General features: G+C 38.6%; 1 protein-coding gene across 2 annotated transcripts in view; it reads left to right on the forward strand.

Moving 5' to 3' along the window:
* The first annotated feature begins 463 nt into the window (after positions 1-463).
* rabl6b (RAB, member RAS oncogene family-like 6b) overlaps positions 464-18,990 on the forward strand; it is a 34,161-nt gene continuing 15,634 nt past the window's right edge. Inside the window, exons 1-7 of one of the 2 annotated variants that reach the window (XM_036598493.1) lie at positions 464-572; positions 5,518-5,934; positions 8,581-8,715; positions 10,679-10,726; positions 12,265-12,294; positions 14,370-14,422; positions 18,516-18,607. In XM_036598493.1, coding sequence (XP_036454386.1) covers positions 5,802-5,934; positions 8,581-8,715; positions 10,679-10,726; positions 12,265-12,294; positions 14,370-14,422; positions 18,516-18,607 — 491 coding nt within the window. In that variant the 5' untranslated portion in view covers positions 464-572; positions 5,518-5,801. The remainder of the gene's footprint in view (positions 573-5,517; positions 5,935-8,580; positions 8,716-10,678; positions 10,727-12,264; positions 12,295-14,369; positions 14,423-18,515; positions 18,608-18,990) is intronic. The other variant, XM_036598495.1, reaches the window with a different exon arrangement.

An 18,990-nucleotide genomic window follows, 5' to 3' on the forward strand; every position in this document is an offset into this window, starting at 1 on the left:
TATCATGTCTCATAAAATTTATTATTTTTCTTACTTATACTTAAAATATATATATATATATATATATATATATATATATATATATATATATATATATATATATATATATATATATATAGTATATTATTTTATACGACATACTAAATCACGTCTATGAAAATAATATTAAAAATATAATAAATAACATAAAAATCATATGAAAAAAATATATAAATTGTTTTTAATATTTTTTTTTTTGTATTATTTTATAAGAGATAAAATATGACCAGGGACAAACAAGGCCAATCAATTTCCAAGATCTTTGATTCCAAGTTGAATTTAAATGAATCAAACCGGTTTCCTCTACACTTCAGCTTTGGAACCACACTACAAAATGCCTGCCTTTAGCGTGCTCCCTTCTTGTGCCCTCGCTAGGGTGCGTGTAGGCCGTTTGGAACGCAGCCCTCAGATTTCTCCGTGTGGTTTTATGCTTCCCTGTTCGTTCGTCGCCTACAGGACTCCCTGTGCTGATGTGTCCGTGCTGCTATGGACGGGGATAGATATTCTCTGAGGGAAAACGGGAATCCGATGTGGTCAGTATGAATGTGGACTGTGAATGTGAAGTGGGTGAGCTTCAGAGAGCCGGCAGTAACTGTAGCAGACTCGGTTCTGAACAGCTGCTGCAGCTAGTTAGCCTAGCTAGGAGCTGTGGGTTAGGGGTTCTGCAGTAACGGCGAGATTTAGACGGTTTCTCTTCATCACATCTTCCTCAGGAGGTGTACACGGCTGCTTGTCTTCAGTACCAGCAGTCCAGCTGTCATGACACAGCCGGGATGGACAGGTCCGGTCTGTGTTAGCGCTGGTAGTGGACAGTGTAGTGTGTAGCCCACTGCAGTGCAGTAGTGATGATGGCAGTGTTTGCTAGACTGGCCTGTTTACTCTGTTACTGACTTCATCATGTGCACACTAAAAAAGATGGTTCTTCAAGGGATCTTTAGTAAAGGTAACAGTTCTATTTAGAACCTTGGGTTCTATTTAAAATCATTTCGTGCTTAAATGGCTCTCTGCATGGTGCAGTGGTTCTTCAGATGGATGGAGAATGTGTTGTATGTAGTTCTGTTTAATGGCTCTGTATAGCCACCAAAAGGGTTCTGCAGAAATGGTTCTATATAGCACCAAAAAAGGGTTCTGCTGTTGTTACAATGTCAAGACTGTTACAATAGAAGAACCATTTTTGGTGTTGTATAGACATTTCACCATGCAGGGAACCCTTTAAGCATGCAAATGGTCCTTTGAGTGTTCATGGTTCTGTATAGAACCATTATCTTTACTAAAGAACCCTTGAAGAACCATCTTTTTAGGTGTGTAGTATATTAATGCTGGCTGTTCATTAGACTGGCCTGGTTAGTCTGTTATTGACTTCACGTACACACTTAAAAAGATGGTTCTTCAAGGGATCTTTAGTAAAGGGAACGGTTCTATTTAGAACCTTGGGTTCTATTTAAAATCATTTCATGCTTAAATGGCTCTCTGCATGGTGCAATAGTTCTTCAGATGGATGGAGAATGTGTTGTATGTAGTTCTGTTTAATGGCTCTGTATAGCCCCCAGCAGTGTTCTGCAAAAATGGTTCTATATAACTTAGCACCAAAAAAGGGTTCTGCTGTTGTTACCATGTCAAGATTGTTACAATAGAAGAACCATTTTTGGTGTTGGATAGACATTTCACCATGCAGGGAACCCTTTAAACATGCAAATGGTCCTTTGAGGGTTCATGGTTGTGTATAGAACCATTATCTTTACTAAAGAACCCTTGAAGAACCATCTTTTTAGGTGTGTAGTATATTAATGCTGGCTGTTCATTAGACTAGCCTGGTTAGTCTGTTATTGACTTCACGTACACACTTAAAAAGATGGTTCTTTAAGGGATCTTTAGTAAAGGGAACGGTTCTAGTTAGTTGTATGTAGAATCATTTCATGCGTAAATCGTTCTCTGCATGGTGAAATTGTTCTTTGGATTGATGGAGAATGTGTTGTAGATGGTTCTATATAGAACCTTTTTTAAAAATGGCTTTGACAGGCTTACTTACCCGAGTGGGCCTAGTCCTGCTCGTGAAGCCCCCTGAACATCACCCCTTTTAATGATCTAACATCTGATCGGCCTCATAAACTCAGTTCCAAGCTATTCGTGAGATTAAAATGGGAGAGTTCAAACAGGAAATGCAGTTAGTGTGGTAACGCAATGTGGTGTAATGCCATGTGGCTCTGTTTACCTGCAGAAGATCTGGCTTAACAGACTTTTTACCAGAGTGGTCCCAATCCTGATTCTGAAGACTTGCACTAGCACTTTTTTCCTTTCCTGGTTTAACCCCTTAAATGGGGGTTAAATGGCCAGGGCCTGCCGGTGGGCCCAAAGCTTTATTACACACTTCTATGACTTAAGAATAGCTCAGCCAGTTTGCATTGAAGTCCCTGTGCACTGGGAGAAACAAAGGTTCTGTTCAGGTACATTTTTCATTCATCAAGGTACAAACAATGTAAATGTTCCCTCAAAGCTCCAACAGTAGATTTAAGATCTGATTGTGAACCTTAAATAAGTTTTTCCAGGTGAAAAGTTCGTATTTGTACCTTTTCGTAATCTAATGTTTTAAAACAGAACAATAAAATAAAAGCCTGGAGACGAGACGGGGTGTGTGGAGTCAGTACAACTTAGAAAATATAATTTCAGTGGATTATGGTTCAGTTATGTTCCCTGACTAAAGGTACTGAGATGCACCCTTAAGGGTACCACCCCAGTGACAAGAGGGGCACTGCCTCGGTGACAGTTTACTACCTTTTTTCTGAGAGTGTAGGGACTTCAGTGCAAACTGGCTGAGCGATTCTTAGATTGTAGAAGAGTGTAATCAAACTTTGGGCCCACCAGCAGACCCTGACCATTTAAAGGGCTAAACATACCTACAGACAATGTAAATGTTCCCTCAAAGGTCCAACAGTGGTTTTAAGGTCCAGTTGTGAACCTTAAATAAGTTTTTCCAGGTGAAAAATTCATATTTGTACCTTTTTCATAATTTAAAGTTTTAAAACTGAGCAATAAAATAAAAGCCTGGAGACGAGACGGGGTGTGTGGAGTCAGTACAACTTAGAAAATATAATTTCAGTGGATTATGGTACAATTATGTTCCCTGACTAAAGGTACTGAGATGTACCCTTGAGGGAACCACCCCAGTGACAGTTTCATACCTTTATTTCTGAGACTGTAGTTACTGAATAATAAGCCTTAGTATGTAATAAGCCTGAGATTGTATAGGGTTAAAACAGCAGTTTCACCTCGTAATTTCATTTCCAAGCCCTTACTGAGGTCAAATCAGACATGTTAGAGAAGGAAAACATTCAAATGTACAGTTATGTAATAAAGTTAACGTGTGCAATGTGTATTAATGTAACATGTCTGTGTTTGAAAGGCTTTAAAATACCTTTCACCGTCAAAATAAGGTCCCTTTCCTGCTTCTGGAACCCCCTGTGCTTCACCTTTTACTCTAATAATGGTCAGTATTGTTAATATGTTTGGCCTCATAAGCTTAAAGCCTTTCAAGAGGTTAAATTATGAGAATTAGAGCAGAAAAATAGAAGGACAGGCTTTGATTAGCAGGTTTTGCAGGGTTTTTTGTATTAGTGGTCCCAGTCTTGCTTCTGGAGCCCCCTGGCCTGCACTGTTTCAGTTTCTCCTGCTCTGAGGCACCTGTTTCTCCTGTAAACGTGTTTCCAGGCCCTTTGTGGGATTAAAACGGCAGTTTTACAGCACAAATTACAGTAATGTAATGCAGTTAGTGAAGTAATACAATGTGACTCGGTTTACCTGCAGAAGATCTGCAGAGCAGTCTTTGTCATACTTTTTATCTGAGGGGTCCTAACCCTGCTTCAGGAGCCCCCTACACTGTGAAAAAAGTGCAAGGACAGGCTTTGATTAGCAGGTTTAGCAGGGGTTTTTATTTATGTGAGTGGTCCCAGTCTTGCTTTTGGAGCCCCCTGCGCTGCACTGTTTTAGTTTTCCTGCTCTGAGACACCTTTTTGTTTTTATAAGCTCATTTCCAATGTTAAAACAGGCGTGTTTAAGCAGGGAAACACTAAAATGTGAGGTACAGAGGAACTTCCAAAGCAGGATTGGGGATAAAAATCACTCCAGGTTAAAGGGGAATTCCACCATTCAAAATCTCTGCATAATTCAGTGGTTGGTTTGTATACAAAGTCATTCAGAGGGTTAGATGTGAAATCGTTCATTGTAGATAAACTTACCGAATCAGATTTCTTAGGAATGACCAGGGGGTCATGATGCCTAAACTCGAATATTATTTACTATCCAAAGCTATCAGGGAGCCTACACGTGTCTTCTGAGTTTACAACATTAGCGTTACATTTCAATAGAACACGAGACGGAGTGTGTTATCGTGAAATAACATCACGGCTGTGATTTGGTCGCCGTAGTTATCCATGATTAGATATGATCTCAAGTGTTCTGTTGCTTTTATACAACAGTTAAATAAATAAAGTGAGAAATTAATAAACTGGGCCGTGAACGCGGCGTTTAATATGTTTTAATGTTCGCAGTTCCTTCACCAAATTATAGTTCCTTAACGAGCAGCTTGTTGCTACGTCAGAGTAACGAACTCCGCTCACTCGCTGCACAGCCGGCAGTTCGTTCTCCAGCTCCTTACACTAAATTCCCAAACTGTCATTACCAGAAGAACACCTAAACAACCTGGAATTAGCCAGAAATGAACCGAATACCATTCGCCAAACGTGTAGTCTGATCTTCAGAGTCTGACCAAATCGGACTGAGCCATAAAACTGCCTCAATATCAAGTTTAGCTCAGTTTTGCCAATTTTTGGATTTTCAATTTTCAGATCAGTATTAATGTTGTTTTGTTCCAGCCAGTCTGTAAAGCATCTTACAGCCCGTTTAGTTTGGCGAATGGTATTGGGTTCATTTCTGGCCGATTCCAGGTTGTTTAGCTGTTCTTCTGTCACAGCTGCCGACTGAAAAGCTGCTCAGTGGTGACGACAGTTTGGGAATTTAGTGTCGTCTCATCTTCAGAGTCTGACCAAATCGGCTGCCGGTCAAACGTGATCTTAAAAGTGTCCATTTTCTGTTTGTGGCAAAGTAAGAAGTAAAAATGTTCAGATGGCTCGAGCGTCTCCTACAGCCGTGAGTCGTTGCTTAACAACGGCGTCTCAGCAGTGATACAGTGTTTGTGAAAAAAATGTTTCTCAACCAATCAGCTTACGGAACTAACTGTTGTATAAAAGGACTTTTAGAAGCATTAAATTCTTCAGAGGTCTGATTACTTTCACCACCAGTTCTGACTCTAAGTTTCTCCACAATGACGCATTTCACATCAAACCGCTCTGAATAACTTTGTTTACGTCTTAATCCTCTAATTATGCAGATTTCTTTTTTAAATTGCTGGAATATCCTTTGAAAACCTTGTATTATCCTCCTCAGAAGTCTGCCTGATTGCATTCTCTTGTCATTTCTTCATAGGTTTTGTTATCTGAGGTCAGCGGAGAAACAACATGGTTTTCTATGAAAAGCACTAATTCAGAGTCTGGACAGATGACATCACCCCTTCATCTACATGACTGATGAAGCAGATGTTACCCGTCATGGCCAAGAAGCAAAGAAATGCTTGATTGACACTTCCAGACCCCCATTCACCTGTATATGGCTCATCTAAGGCTGCTGTAGAAGCCGGTTTTGGGCAAAGACATTGAGTTCAGTACTTACAGAAGCATCAGTGACTGATTTAGAAAAAGCGTCCCTTCAAGATGCTGTCTGCTCTGAAGAAGCTGGTTGGCTCTGAGCCACCTGTCCAGCAAAAGGACAAGAACATTCCTGCAGGTCTACAGTCAATGAATCAGAGTCTGCAGAGGCGATTCGCCAAAGGAGTGCAGTACAACAGTAAGTCCAACCTTACGGTGAATGTATTAGACTGATTAGACGATCAATAATAATCACTTAACGCACCGTTTCACTTAGGGAATCAAGCAAGGGAAGGTGTTCCCAACACAGACTGCTAGTGGTCATAGTCTGAAAAGGATTTTGAGTGGATTATCCCATTCGGGACAGTTTAGGCCAAGGCTGAGCTTAACCTGTGGCCGTAAAATAAAAGAATCTGGGCCATAATGTTCCCTCTGTTTTCAGTGGCTTGGGTTTTCTCAAGTGCCTCATACCAACTGTCCTATAAAATTGCATTCACAGTGAGCAGAACATCTGATCAGGATGGTATTAAAGAGTAACTCCACCAGTTTTTCGTGTGTTGAGATATGAACAGAGTAATTCAGAGTGGTTTGATGTGAAATGGTTCATTGTAGATTGTTACCATGTCAGATTTCTTTGTAATGGTGTGATAAACGGAACCAGGGGCTGCAAACATATCGCTGCTGTCAGAACAAAACCTTGTATCTCAATTTTTGTCGCTTTTCAGTTTTTGACATAATTTGAAAATGCCTGCTGCATTTTACGTTGAGTGTAAATTTCATGATGAACGGATCAAAAGAAACAGCCGAAGATTACTTGGAAAAAAGTCTGGTTCCATTCACTTACGTTAAAAATAAAGTAGGTTTTTTCCTTCTCCTGTAAAGTTACCATTTTGGAGGTACGAGGTTTTGTCCCAACAACAGCGATATGTAGCCATTTTATGATCTATTCAAAACAAACAGGGAACCTACACATCTTCAGGGCAGTCGTGGGCTGGAGGTTAGGGAACCAGCCTTGCGACCGGAAGGTTGCCGGTTTGATCGCCCTTGAGCAAGACACCTAACCCCTAACTGCTCCCCGGGTGCTGTGGATAGGGCTGCCCACTGCTCTGGGCAAGTGTGCTCACTGCCCCCTAGTGTGTCTCTTCACTAGTGTGTATGTGGTGTTTCACTGCACGGATGGGTCAGATTGTGGAGGTGAAATTTCCCCGTTGTGGGACTAATAAGGGTCACTTAATCTTCTAAGTTTTTAGATATTGATAATGGTAAAATAGTGGTAAATCTGAAGAAAAAATGTTTCTTTTGCTGGCTATTTTGTCTCATAACACCCTGCATGCATCTCTGCCATTAATGTCCTTTACAAATTACATTTAGGGTCAAAACCTTCTCAAAACTACTATAAAGCAGTGGCTCAGGCATCAGGCAGTGTATTCGTAACTGCTTAATATAATAGCTTTCTGTGAGGGAACTTTTAAAGGCATTAAACTCTTCAGACGTCTGGTTCCTATCACCGCCGCTGTGAACAATTCTGACTCTGTAAGTTTCTCTAAAACAGAGCATTTCACACCAAACCACTCTGAACAACTTTGTTTCCATGTTAACCTTTCAGTTACCTACAAATTTGGAAAAATTGGTGGAATTCCCCTTCTAAAGGTTTGTAAATCATTCTTGGCTGGGACGTTCAGCCCAAATAAGAAAACTTTCATTGGTAGGGAATGTTTACATTATGTGGAGACTCTTTGAACTTCAAAAATGGCTCTTTATACAGGGAGATTCACTCGAAAGAGGCCCCGAATATTCTGTTGCAACTCCCGTTAGGATGAACCAAAAAAATCCGCTACATACCTTGACGCATGTGTAATCGATTGCATTACATGCAATGTTGGACGTGATTTTGTTTTCTGCCAGACACATGAAGGGGTACGGGGGCTCTGCACCCAGAAGTTGCAAATGGAGGTTAAACATCGGGACGGCTGTCCGGCACCTACCTCATCACTCCGACACAGGGGCATCCCAGCTTGTTCGAAGCTCCATATACTGAGGAGTTCATTGCGCGTGGTTTCGTTCAGATTGCTTCATCCTAGAGAGAGTTATTACAGAATATTCGGGGCCTCTTTTGAGTGAATCTCCCTGTAGAACACAACATGAAATTTTTCTTAGGGATAAAGTGGCCCTTTAAAGAACTCACCTTCAGTTTTGGGAGCGTCACAAGCATTTTTTCAATGTTTCTTATTGTCTGTGCGCTGCCCACATGCTGTCATGCCCCACCCAAAAATGCCTTCTTTTATAGCCTCTGATGAGAGTTTGGACAAGCTTAACAGAACCTTGGAGAGAATCTCATTCGACCAAATGAATTTAGGCCGGAGTATCAGAACAAAAATCCACCATCCATCCATCCATCCATCTATCCATCATCTAAACCGCTTATCCTTCTGGGTCGCGGTGGGGTGCTGGAGCCTATCCCAGCTGTCACTGGGCAGAAGGCAGGATACACCCTGGACAGGTCGCCAGTAAAATGACCACCATGGTAACGTTAATTAGTTGAGATTACTTGAGAAAACAGCACTAAATCTGATTTGTCCTAACAGTGTGGCCTTTCACACACATACAGCAGAAATTAGGTGTTTTGACATGACATTTTTGGTTGGTGTTCTGTAAAGCTTGTCCACTAGCAACAGTTGCTATGAAAGAAAGCTTTTGTGGGCGGAGCATGGATGCTCAATTTCATCTGGTTTGAATTTTCCAGAGAGCACCCAAACTACAAAATCCTAATTAGTAGTACATTTTCAATGAAGACACACCTTAACATGGTCTTTAATGCTGATGCCGCGTTTGCTGTGTGCTTTAGTGAAGATTGTGATCCGTGGAGACAGAAACACAGGGAAGAGCACACTGTGGCAGCGACTGCAGGGAGGAAAGTTCCAGGAGGAATATATCCCCACTCAGGAGATCCAGGTCACCAGCATCCACTGGAATTACAAGAGTAAGAGGTTTACATTCGCCAAACCAGCCTTCCTCACCTTCACACACTGCGGCCTTTATTAGTCTCACTCGCTGTGTGGAATAAATGAAGGATGAAAGTTAACCTGGCACATTTATACCAGCGTTCAAAAGGTTTGGAATCACATGCAATATTTACAGATTTTGTTATTTTATATATAATAATAACTTCTACAGTGTGGAACTAAACAAAATTGTTGCTGTCTGAACAAAACTTTGCATCTCCAGAACTGTAAATTTACAGGAGAACAAAAAATATTCTTAACTTGTAATAGAAATTAATGTAGCAAGAATTTTTCTGTTGGTCCATTCATCATGAAATTTGAACACAATGCAAACTGCTTTCAAATTATTTTCAAATTATGTAGAAAATGGAAAAAAAAACAACTAAAATGGAGATACAGTGCTTTTGCACAACAGCTAAGATATATTTCATTACATATTTTAAAATTTTTGTGAACAAGAACCAGATAAAAAGCTAAATGTTATACTGAAATGATCAATTTCATTGATGTTTTGTCAAGTTTTAGCCTTGAGATTTGATCTCCACTTTTGAATGTGCGTTCTGCCTGTCGCTGCTGTCGGAACAAAACCAAATGTCTCAATTTTTGTCGTTTTTCAGTTTTTGACATCATTTGAAAATGCCTGTTGCTCTTTACATTGTGCGTAATTTTTATGATGAATGGACCAAAAGAAATGGCTTGAAAAGAAGTCTGGTTCCATTGACTTACATTAAAAGTAAAGCAGGTTTTTTCCTTCTCCTGTAAAGTTACCATTTTGGAGATACGAAGGTTTGTTCCGACAGCAGCGATATACATTTTAATATAATTTAATTCTTGATGTTATACAGCTTTCTCAGTCATTTTAGATTATTCTACTGATCAATCAAATATGCAGTCACTTTTTGGCCAAAATAAAACATTTTCAAATGTAAAAAATGCAACCGAGATAAAAATAAATCCTGATATACTGTTTTAATTGTATACTTCATTACTATGTGAGTATTATGTCCAGTCACATTTATGTTTTCAGTTTATTTTTTAAAAATGGTTCAGAATCTAACACATCAGATCATTTAAATTATTGAAATTTGAGATTTCACAGTGCATTGAATTTCTAAATATTTGTAATATTACATTGTTATGAGGTGAGAGATTTACAGCCACAGTATGATCAGTGTTATCAATACAGAATGAACCTTATTGATTTAAATCATTTTGGTCATATATGACAAACTGACGCTTGTTTATGTCTCCTTTTCTGCAATTGTGTGATTATAATCTGATGTAGATGTGCGACCAGGTAAATAAACACTCTGTAGGCCATAATTAGAATCCATTAGTATAGACTACAGTAGATCGGTAGCTTTTAGATAGCTTGTCTTACTTCAGCTGCCTGTAAAGTCTTAAGTAAGGCTCTCTTTTTGGGTGGGGATGCACTTAGAGCTTCCCACCCTGAGTTGCAAGCCTCTAAAACAGAGTCCCCTTTTATGTGCTTTGCCTTTAGTCAAACAGCTGCGTCACCTCTTAATCATGTGATTTAGTCTTGGCAACCTCATATGGATTATATCCCCCTGCTTTCTTTCATGTTTTTATATCCCAATACTTCAAAAGCCCCCCTCCCCCCCACAAGAACTCACTTCCGCTGCACGCTGCACTGAGCACCTCTGGACTTTCCACATTTTTTCTTTAGACTCTGATACGTAAACATGCTCAATGCAGCTGTGTTATTATGAACTTTCATTGGACAAAGTGGTGCAATCAAGTGTCATTTACTAAATTAGAGGCGCGTCTGACTGCAGGTTTAAAAAAAAAAAGCATTTAAAAGCAGCACTGCTTTGCATGGACTCTGGAAAAGGCAGTAGGGGAAGTGAGGCAGTGCTTGTTTTTGTTTGTGATTTTAATCAGGCTGGATAGTTTGGCCTCATTCTTCTAATGTCCCCACAGCTACTGACGACGTGGTGAAAGTGGAAGTGTGGGATGTCGTAGATAAAGGTGAGTTTGACACAGTCTGCTTTGAGGTTTTCCTGCCTTTAAGTCATTGTTAAAGCATGATTAAAGTCCCAGTTGGCATGATTTGGGATTTTTCATTAGGTTAAGTGCAGTAAACTCACTGGATAAGTAGAGGCTAAACATCTTTTTTGTCTGTGTCTCTTTGGAAGTCTTCTAATTTCATTTCTGCCAGGTAGAGGATAAAAAAAAAGGTTTTTGGATTGGTTTTTAGTTATATCTCAAAGTAATGACTTATGTTCTCAACATTTTGTGAAAACTAGTGATTATTTCAACACGGTCAAAAATGTGAAAGATCTGTCGAAATAATAACTTGTTTTTTCACTTAATAAATAATAAATAAATAACTATTTATTTATATTTTTGAGACTTTGAGTTTTTAAGACAAAATTCTGACCTACTATGTAGAAATAATGAGTTAGTAAATTGTAAGAAAATAAGTAATTGTTTTCGGATAATGAGTGATTGTTTCTGTGTGCTCAGAATTTTGAAAAAAATAAGCCATTATTTTGTCGTAAGTCAGTATTTTGAGTGAATGTCATTATTTCTCTAAACCCTGAGAACAAAGACATTATTTAGAGTATATTAAGGCAAAATTTTGCCACGCATTCTGCATTTTTTCCCCTGTACCTGGTGAGAGCAGACGTCCATATTTACATTGTCCATACAGTTAGCATGTTTATTAATATATATCACTGCTGTCAGAACAAACCTCATATCTCCATTTTTGTCATTTTGATATCATTTGAATGTGCCTGTTGTCCTTTACATTGTGTGTAAATTTAATGATAAATGGACCAAAAGAAACGGCCCAAAAGATGTCTGGTTCCATTGACTTACATTAAAAGTAAAGTATGTTTTTTCTTTTTTCTGTAAAGTTACTATTTTGAAGATGGGAGGTTTTGATCTGACAGCAGCGATGTATTGATATGTAATCAGACCTCTGTCGTACCTCTAAACCATTTTTTTTTCTTTTAATGGCTGTCACTATTGCTTATATTAGTAATCATATAAGCTCTGGGTTATTTTGACAATTATTCTAGTTATTTAGTTATTTGTATTATTTATTTCATTTAGTTTTCTTATTTATATATATACATTTTGTTTTATAAGGCCAGACACAATGCATAGCCCTTTAAATATTCCAAAATCTATCAGATTTCCAAAAAAAAAAGTATTATTATCATGTAAGTTGGCTATTTATCATTGCCAATTTACAGAGAAGGTCAATTATATATATATATATATATATATATATATATATATATATATATATATATATATATATATATAGTAATTGTGATGGCCTTTACTTATTTATGTATTTATTTATTATGGCGAATGCTCCATTACATACATTACATACAAGTGTCGAATCCGTCTCACTGCATGCTGTCATTCCACTCCATCCATTTGAATGCATCATTAACGCACGTGTCACCTCACCGCCTCGTCTCACACACCGTCCACTCCTCATGTATATTAATGGTGTTTCTCTTGCTCTGCTCCCGCTGTGCACCCAGGCCAAAAAATCCCTCTTCCTGAAGGTGTAGGTGAGACACTCTACTGCATAGAGCCTGTGAACTGTAGGTTGTGGCTGTCTAATGGGTGTGTTTCTGCTGTGTGGTGTAATCTGAGTGTAAACATAGCTGCCACTTTTCACTGATTGCGGTGTGACTCAACTGTTAAACAGACGTAACGTGTGGTCATGTCTGCTGTGCAGTTATTCAGCCTGAAATCTCACAGCAGGTCCATGACAGTTTGCAATATGGTGCATTCCGCAACAGATATTACAGAATACCAGCTTTTATTAATAAGACTAACCTGGTGTACTTTTCCTCCAAAAGCTCGGTTACTACTAGAGCTGTCACCATCTTTCATATTAGTAATTGAGTAATTTACTGATTTATTTTGACAATTAATTAACAAATCAGTTGATTAATCATCAAAAATGTGACAAACAAGAAGCTGAACAAAGATTTAAATGTTGTTGAGTAGAGAATGATAAACTAAGTAGCCTTTAAAATCACTTAAAATAATACAACATAAATATAGTATGAATGTGTGTGTCTATCTGTGTCTTAGAGAGACTAGCAGGAGAATTCAAATATGCATTATCATCATGAAAACTGTCACTGAATCTCTGCCAGTTAATCAAGAAGGTACATTTGAATGGCTATACAATACTGTGCAAAAGTCAGAGACCCCCCTTTATGTATTTAATTTCCATTCAAAATGGCCATTAAGTACAAGTTTTTCATTTTTCAGGAGATATTCTGAGGGGATGAGATTCACTTACATAAGACGCCAAAAGTCAAAGGAAAATAAGTAGAAAAACAGGAATTTCCAAAAGTTTCGAAAGGAAATCGAGAAAAAAATCAAACAAAGAAGCTGCTGGTGGTCTCAGAACACTGGACTGACCACCCCAGAGTCCAGAGCTCAACATTACTGAATATGTTCGGGATCACTTGAAGCAGAAAATGCAACCAACTTCTAAGACTGAGCTTTGGAGGTGTGGAAAAATATGCCTGCCGGGTTCTTTGAAAAACTGAAAGCAAGTGTCCTGAGAAGAATGGAAGCTGTAATAAAATCACTAAATACTGAAAAAAATGATGTTTAGTTTTTGAGGCTGCTGTGTAATTTTCTGTAAAGTATATATTTTCAGCTTTTTCCTGATGCTTTGATTATTTTTTTTTTGACTGGAATTGAATGAAAGGTTGTGTCTGGCTTTTGCACAGTAACTGTTTCAGTTTAGTTTCAAGTTTATTTGTCATTTGCACAACATGTCAGGACATTCATGCATTGACATGCTTGTGGTGAGGCTCAGGTAATCACTGTACAGAAAGTAAACACAGTAAAAATAAAAATACAAAGAAAATACTGGAACTGAAATATATTAAATATACAAAAAATATGAAAGTATATAAAAAAAAAAAACTCTGCTGTGTACAAATATTCATATTAAACAAGGGTTAATCTGTGAAGAATATATACATTTTAAAGTGACTTAAGTGACTTAGCGTTATTGTTATTTTAAGTGACAGTGTTATTGTCCATAGCAGTAATATGATATAATAATAATAATAATAATAATAATAATAATAATAATACTGACAAAGTGACTGAGTGAAAAGGTAGCTGGGGAAGGATCCACAGCTTCACAGCTTGTTTCCATCAGGCTATTCGTTACTGTAAGAGCATTTAAAAGGACCACTATCATTATGCCAGTTGCCCACTAGTTCCTCAATTCATGAGTCAGTTTGAGTAAATTTTTATAATTATTGAATAATGAAGTTTAACGAGATACAACAGCCCTGGTTTCTTCCTTTACTCCAATATAAGAAAATACATAAATACAGTTGCTCAAATATTAAGTGCAGTCCCTTAAAAGTCGTAAACGATTGTGTTCAGTATGAATAGATGTGGCTGTTGTGGTTAATGTCTGTGATCTTATTACACTGTAATGCATGTTCAGTGAGCAGTTGGTGGCACTGACTTCGTTTTCCTTTTATTGCAAAAAAGCGCACAGTTTCTGTTGCTATGCTACAGTGCTGCCTGGAAGTACTCTGACTCACTCCTTATGTCTTTTTGTTGATCTTACTTGTTTTTTTCCCCATATACTTTCCAGGAAGGAGTAAAAAACGGAGTGAAACTCTCAAACTGGAGAATGAACCACAAGAGGTAAGACTCATTGCTTTTTCTTTATGAGGACTGTTTGGATAAAAGGAGAATCTGTTCATAGATCAGCACTAGCCTGCTTTATAAATATAATGCAGCCAGGCTGTTTCTTTTAGGGCCCAACTGATATGTTGGTTGGCTGATAATAAGTCCTGATAAGTGTATTTATCAGTGTTGATGATAGTCGTGCCAATAGAGTTGTTTTATACGGTCATATGCAAACGACCTTGATCAAATTACACGTTTTGTTGATTTTATAAGTGAAAATTAAAAAGATAGCACATCTTCAACAGACAATACACTTAAATATGGCATTTTTCTGACCAGTTAAGACAATTATTGACATTTTTCTGACAATTTCTATTTATTACTTATGTAATATGGAAAGTTTGTAGTTTAACTGGAGAACATGGAAAAATTGAAGCATAAAATGTAAAATATGCCATAACTTCTGCACTGACCACGCTTAATGTTTTTCCACTATGTTAGTTTCACCAAATAAACAGGAATTGTGCATTAAAATGTGCAGAAGTGTGTTCCCTATAGAAGATGTGTTGTTGTTACGACCCCAGGTTTTGTCCAGGGTGCTGTGGGATCAGTAACATGTGGACAGTAGCATAAGACTGAAGCTGGAGGAACAGACCAACAGAGCTTTTGAAGCCATTTTATCAAAATCAGCTACAATAATGATATACACACCAATCAGGCAGAACATTATGACCACCTCCTTGTTTCTGCACTCATTGTGCATTTTATCAGCTCCACTTACTATATAGGTGCACTTTGTAGTTCTACAGTTACAGACTGTAGTCCATCTGTTTCTCTGCATACTTTGTTAGCCCCCTTTTACCCTGTTCTTCAGTGGTCAGGACCCCCATGGACCCTTACAGAGCAGGTACTATTTGGGTGGTGGATCATTCTTAGCACTGCAGTGACACTGACATGATGGTGGTGTGTTAGTGTGTGTCGCGCTGGTCTGAGTGGATCAGACACAGCAGTGCTACAAAGTGCACTTATATAGTAAGTGGAGCTGATAAAATGGACAATGAGTGTAGAAACAAGGAGGTGGTCATAATGTTATGCCTGATCAGTTTACAATACAATAACTATGATATTTAGTACCACACTGGAAGAGTCAAACTGTGGACGACACCAAAGAAAAGAACAAAACCTAACCACGCTCGCCAACTCCGAAACAAAAAGTACTTAGCTAACCTAAAAAAAGGAAACAAAAGCTAACTACACTTCCCTGACCAGTAATCAAAAGTACATGCGGTAGTGCCTTCTGACCAAGGGAACTAGACAGAGTGGACTTCTACATGGTGCGAATGAATAGGTGCGCCCCTCTGACCTCTTTGAAACCCCAGGTAGTACAAATAATCAGTCTCTTGTAAAACTAAGTTAAAAGTGTGCAGGTGAAACACCAACTAAAGCACCTCCCCTAGCACAGGAGTTAAAAGAAGCACTGGTAAAATACTGAAAACAAAGCAGATTCCGGACACAAGAGGTTAAAACACCGCACACATCTGGTCAGTCCTCCCTCTTCAGCCTTCTTTTAAGGCTGACGCACCTCCCTAAGTTACACTACCTGGGCCTCTGATTGGTTAGAGGTCCTCTTCACATGACTGATGGCCTTCACAGGTACACCTCTGAAGGGAGAAACCAGGAGAGAGAGACACACAAACAAAAAAACCCAAAATATGTCCTTACACATAACAGTGTTATTTGACCAGGGGTGCCCACACTTTGCATACGACTGTGTTATGATGAGCATATGAGTTCAAGTTATTGTAATATGTATTCAGGATACAAAGCATTCAAAATTACAGTGAAACAGAGGAGGGGGGGTATTGCGCATGTGAGACAGCAGGCCAGACAAGAAGGAACAATAAATAATAGCAAGGACATCAAACAGTACAGATGTCTGGCAGAGTTGAGTTGAAAGTGTGTGAATGTGAGAAGTACAGTGCAGAATAGTAACATATAATACAGCATAGTGTAAAATCCTTGGCTTGGACACTGGAGTAATCAATGCAGAGCTTATTTTTATATGGGAACTAAAAGCTGTAAAAACGCTCTCTCTTTAGGCTCCGACTTTCTAGTCGTTCTCTTCAGGCACTGCTCTGCAAGGTTTAAAGTCTCTCTTAAAGTCTCTAACAGCCTACTGTAAAAGAAACCCATAAAAATAGGCTGTCAGCAAGCCGCACACAGGTGAAAACCAGTCCAATTAGCCGCTGGTTTACTGTTACCAGCTCTCCACCCCCGCAGGTGACACTGGACCACACCTGCACCACACATGCAGAATAATTAAGTGTGGGATACTGTGTGTGGTAATACAGTATACAACAGTATGTGCAGTGTGATGCAATAGATACAAATAAAGACATGGTTTTAGGCACGAGGACCATTAACACATAGTAGTGATTTTCTGTATGGCAATGTGTTTGTTTAGCTATTTCCAAATCTCTATTCAAGGACGCCCAGTATTACTTGTAGGTATCATTCAATACCTAGTTTGTCTTATCAGTCCTGCATTACATTAAATCAGGAATGCTGTTTGTGGATTTAAACAAATCCATGCGATGGCCGGAGACGTCCAGAAGAAATCTGGAACGAAACTTTGTTCTTTAAACTCAGTCACAAGATATGAACTATTTTTTTTAAAGCAAGAACTTATAGTAAATTGTAATGTACAATGATATATACTTCTATTATATACTTACTTATCTACGATATATACTTCTGTTGCCCCTCTCCCAACTCTTTTGAAACGTGTCACTGCTGTCAAATTTAAATGGGCATATATATATATATATATATTAAAAAAACAATAAAATGTTTCACTTACAACATTTGATATATTGCCTTTCTACTAGTTAAATGTGGGGTTTAAATTATTAGCTCATTGCATTCTGTTCATTTACATTTGCACAGCATCCCAACTTTTTGAAAATGGGGTTGAAATTGGGTGTTGAAATAGCCAGGAGGTGTCAGTGGGTTCTTCTGTTTCTCACTCCTTTAGCTTAACAGTCACTCTGACAGTTTGCATTGGTTTCCATGCTGTCACTGCATTGTAAGCCTCAAGATGCAGTAAGCAGAGATGACTTCGCCTGGTTGCAGCGAACAATATGACATAATTGCGGAGAAAACAAACAACTGCAGATGTCGCGTGGAGGCTTCGTTCGTCCTGCCGGGCACATGGCAGCTGTGCGAACTCTATGGACGAAGACGATATGCGACAAAGCCTCTGATTGACTAAAAGAGGCGTGCCATTAAACAAAATGGACAACTTTGCGGAGCTTCATCTTTGCAGACACGCTAATATTTCACTGTGAAACGCGAATGTGTTACATAAACAATGAATACCTCCTAAATGTAAGATGGTAAGTCCGTTATTCGGTAGTACTAAGAACCCAAACATATAGGTTATCTTATATTTAGGTTCACAAAAGGACGAGGCTGAAGTTTATTCACCAGCTTCTTGTTCGAATTTTCCTGTTCCACCTTAAATGGTGGCGCTATTCTGAACTCAAACGTCGCCGTAGTTAGAACTGTGATAGAATCGTGTTCCAGCAGTCGTGAAACTTATTATTAAATGAAATAGCATCACGTGGAGCATCTTTGGCAGGCAACACGAAACCGCAGACAGTATGCGAGCTTGTAAGCTTGCAAAGGCATTTACGGCTTCGCACAGCCCTCGAGAATTTAGTTTTGCAAGAAGTATCCTGAGACCTAAAGAAAGAAGACACTTGAGACTTGGCGGTCATATTTTAGCATATCAATCAGTAAAGCATTGTTTAACTAAAAGTTCTGCTTATTTTTTTAACAATTTAAAGTTTTTTTTTAATTTAATTTTTTTCAATAGTAGTGCTAATCAGACGTTTTAGCTCCTTAAATTCTGGATTGTTGTCAGAGATTAAATTTGAATGTCAGTTGGGCCCTAATATTTTTATTAGGAAAGAATTTGAAGGTGGTTTAAGTAATTGTAAAATATTAAACACTTCCTTGTGAAGCTGGGCTGATATTGCAGATTCTCATTTGAGGATTAGATATGAAATAAATGTGATGTTTTCTTGTCCATGTGTGGCGTTTGCAGGCTGAGAATGAGATGGCGTTGGACGCTGAGTTTTTGGACGTGTATAAGAACTGTAACGGTGTTATCATGATGTTTGACATCACAAAGCAATGGTAAGATACACCTGCTTGTGCTAAATCTGCACCAATGCTGCTTAATTGTCTCAGGGCTCGGAGGTGAGTCAGGTATGTTAGAGCAGGTTCACGTCCCCTTACATTGCACTTCTTCCTGCTTTAACACATCTGACTCGGCTCATCAGTTCATTGAAGCACTTCATGAGGTTAAAACGAGCGTGTTGGAGCAGAATAAGCTCCGACTGCAGGGGAATGTAGGAGCAGTGTGCAGATCTTGGGATTCCTTGGCCGGGCATGTGGAACCACTGTTGTAATCAATATTTTGGAATATGTTAATGAACATTATTTATTATAAGAAATGGTCTGTTATTTGGGGCTTCAGAAAGAAGAAGTAATGTTTGTTCTAGGAATGGAATAAAGCA

Source organism: Colossoma macropomum, unplaced genomic scaffold (genome assembly GCF_904425465.1).
Source record: "Colossoma macropomum unplaced genomic scaffold, Colossoma_macropomum, whole genome shotgun sequence".
NCBI classification, from domain to species: domain Eukaryota; kingdom Metazoa; phylum Chordata; class Actinopteri; order Characiformes; family Serrasalmidae; genus Colossoma; species Colossoma macropomum.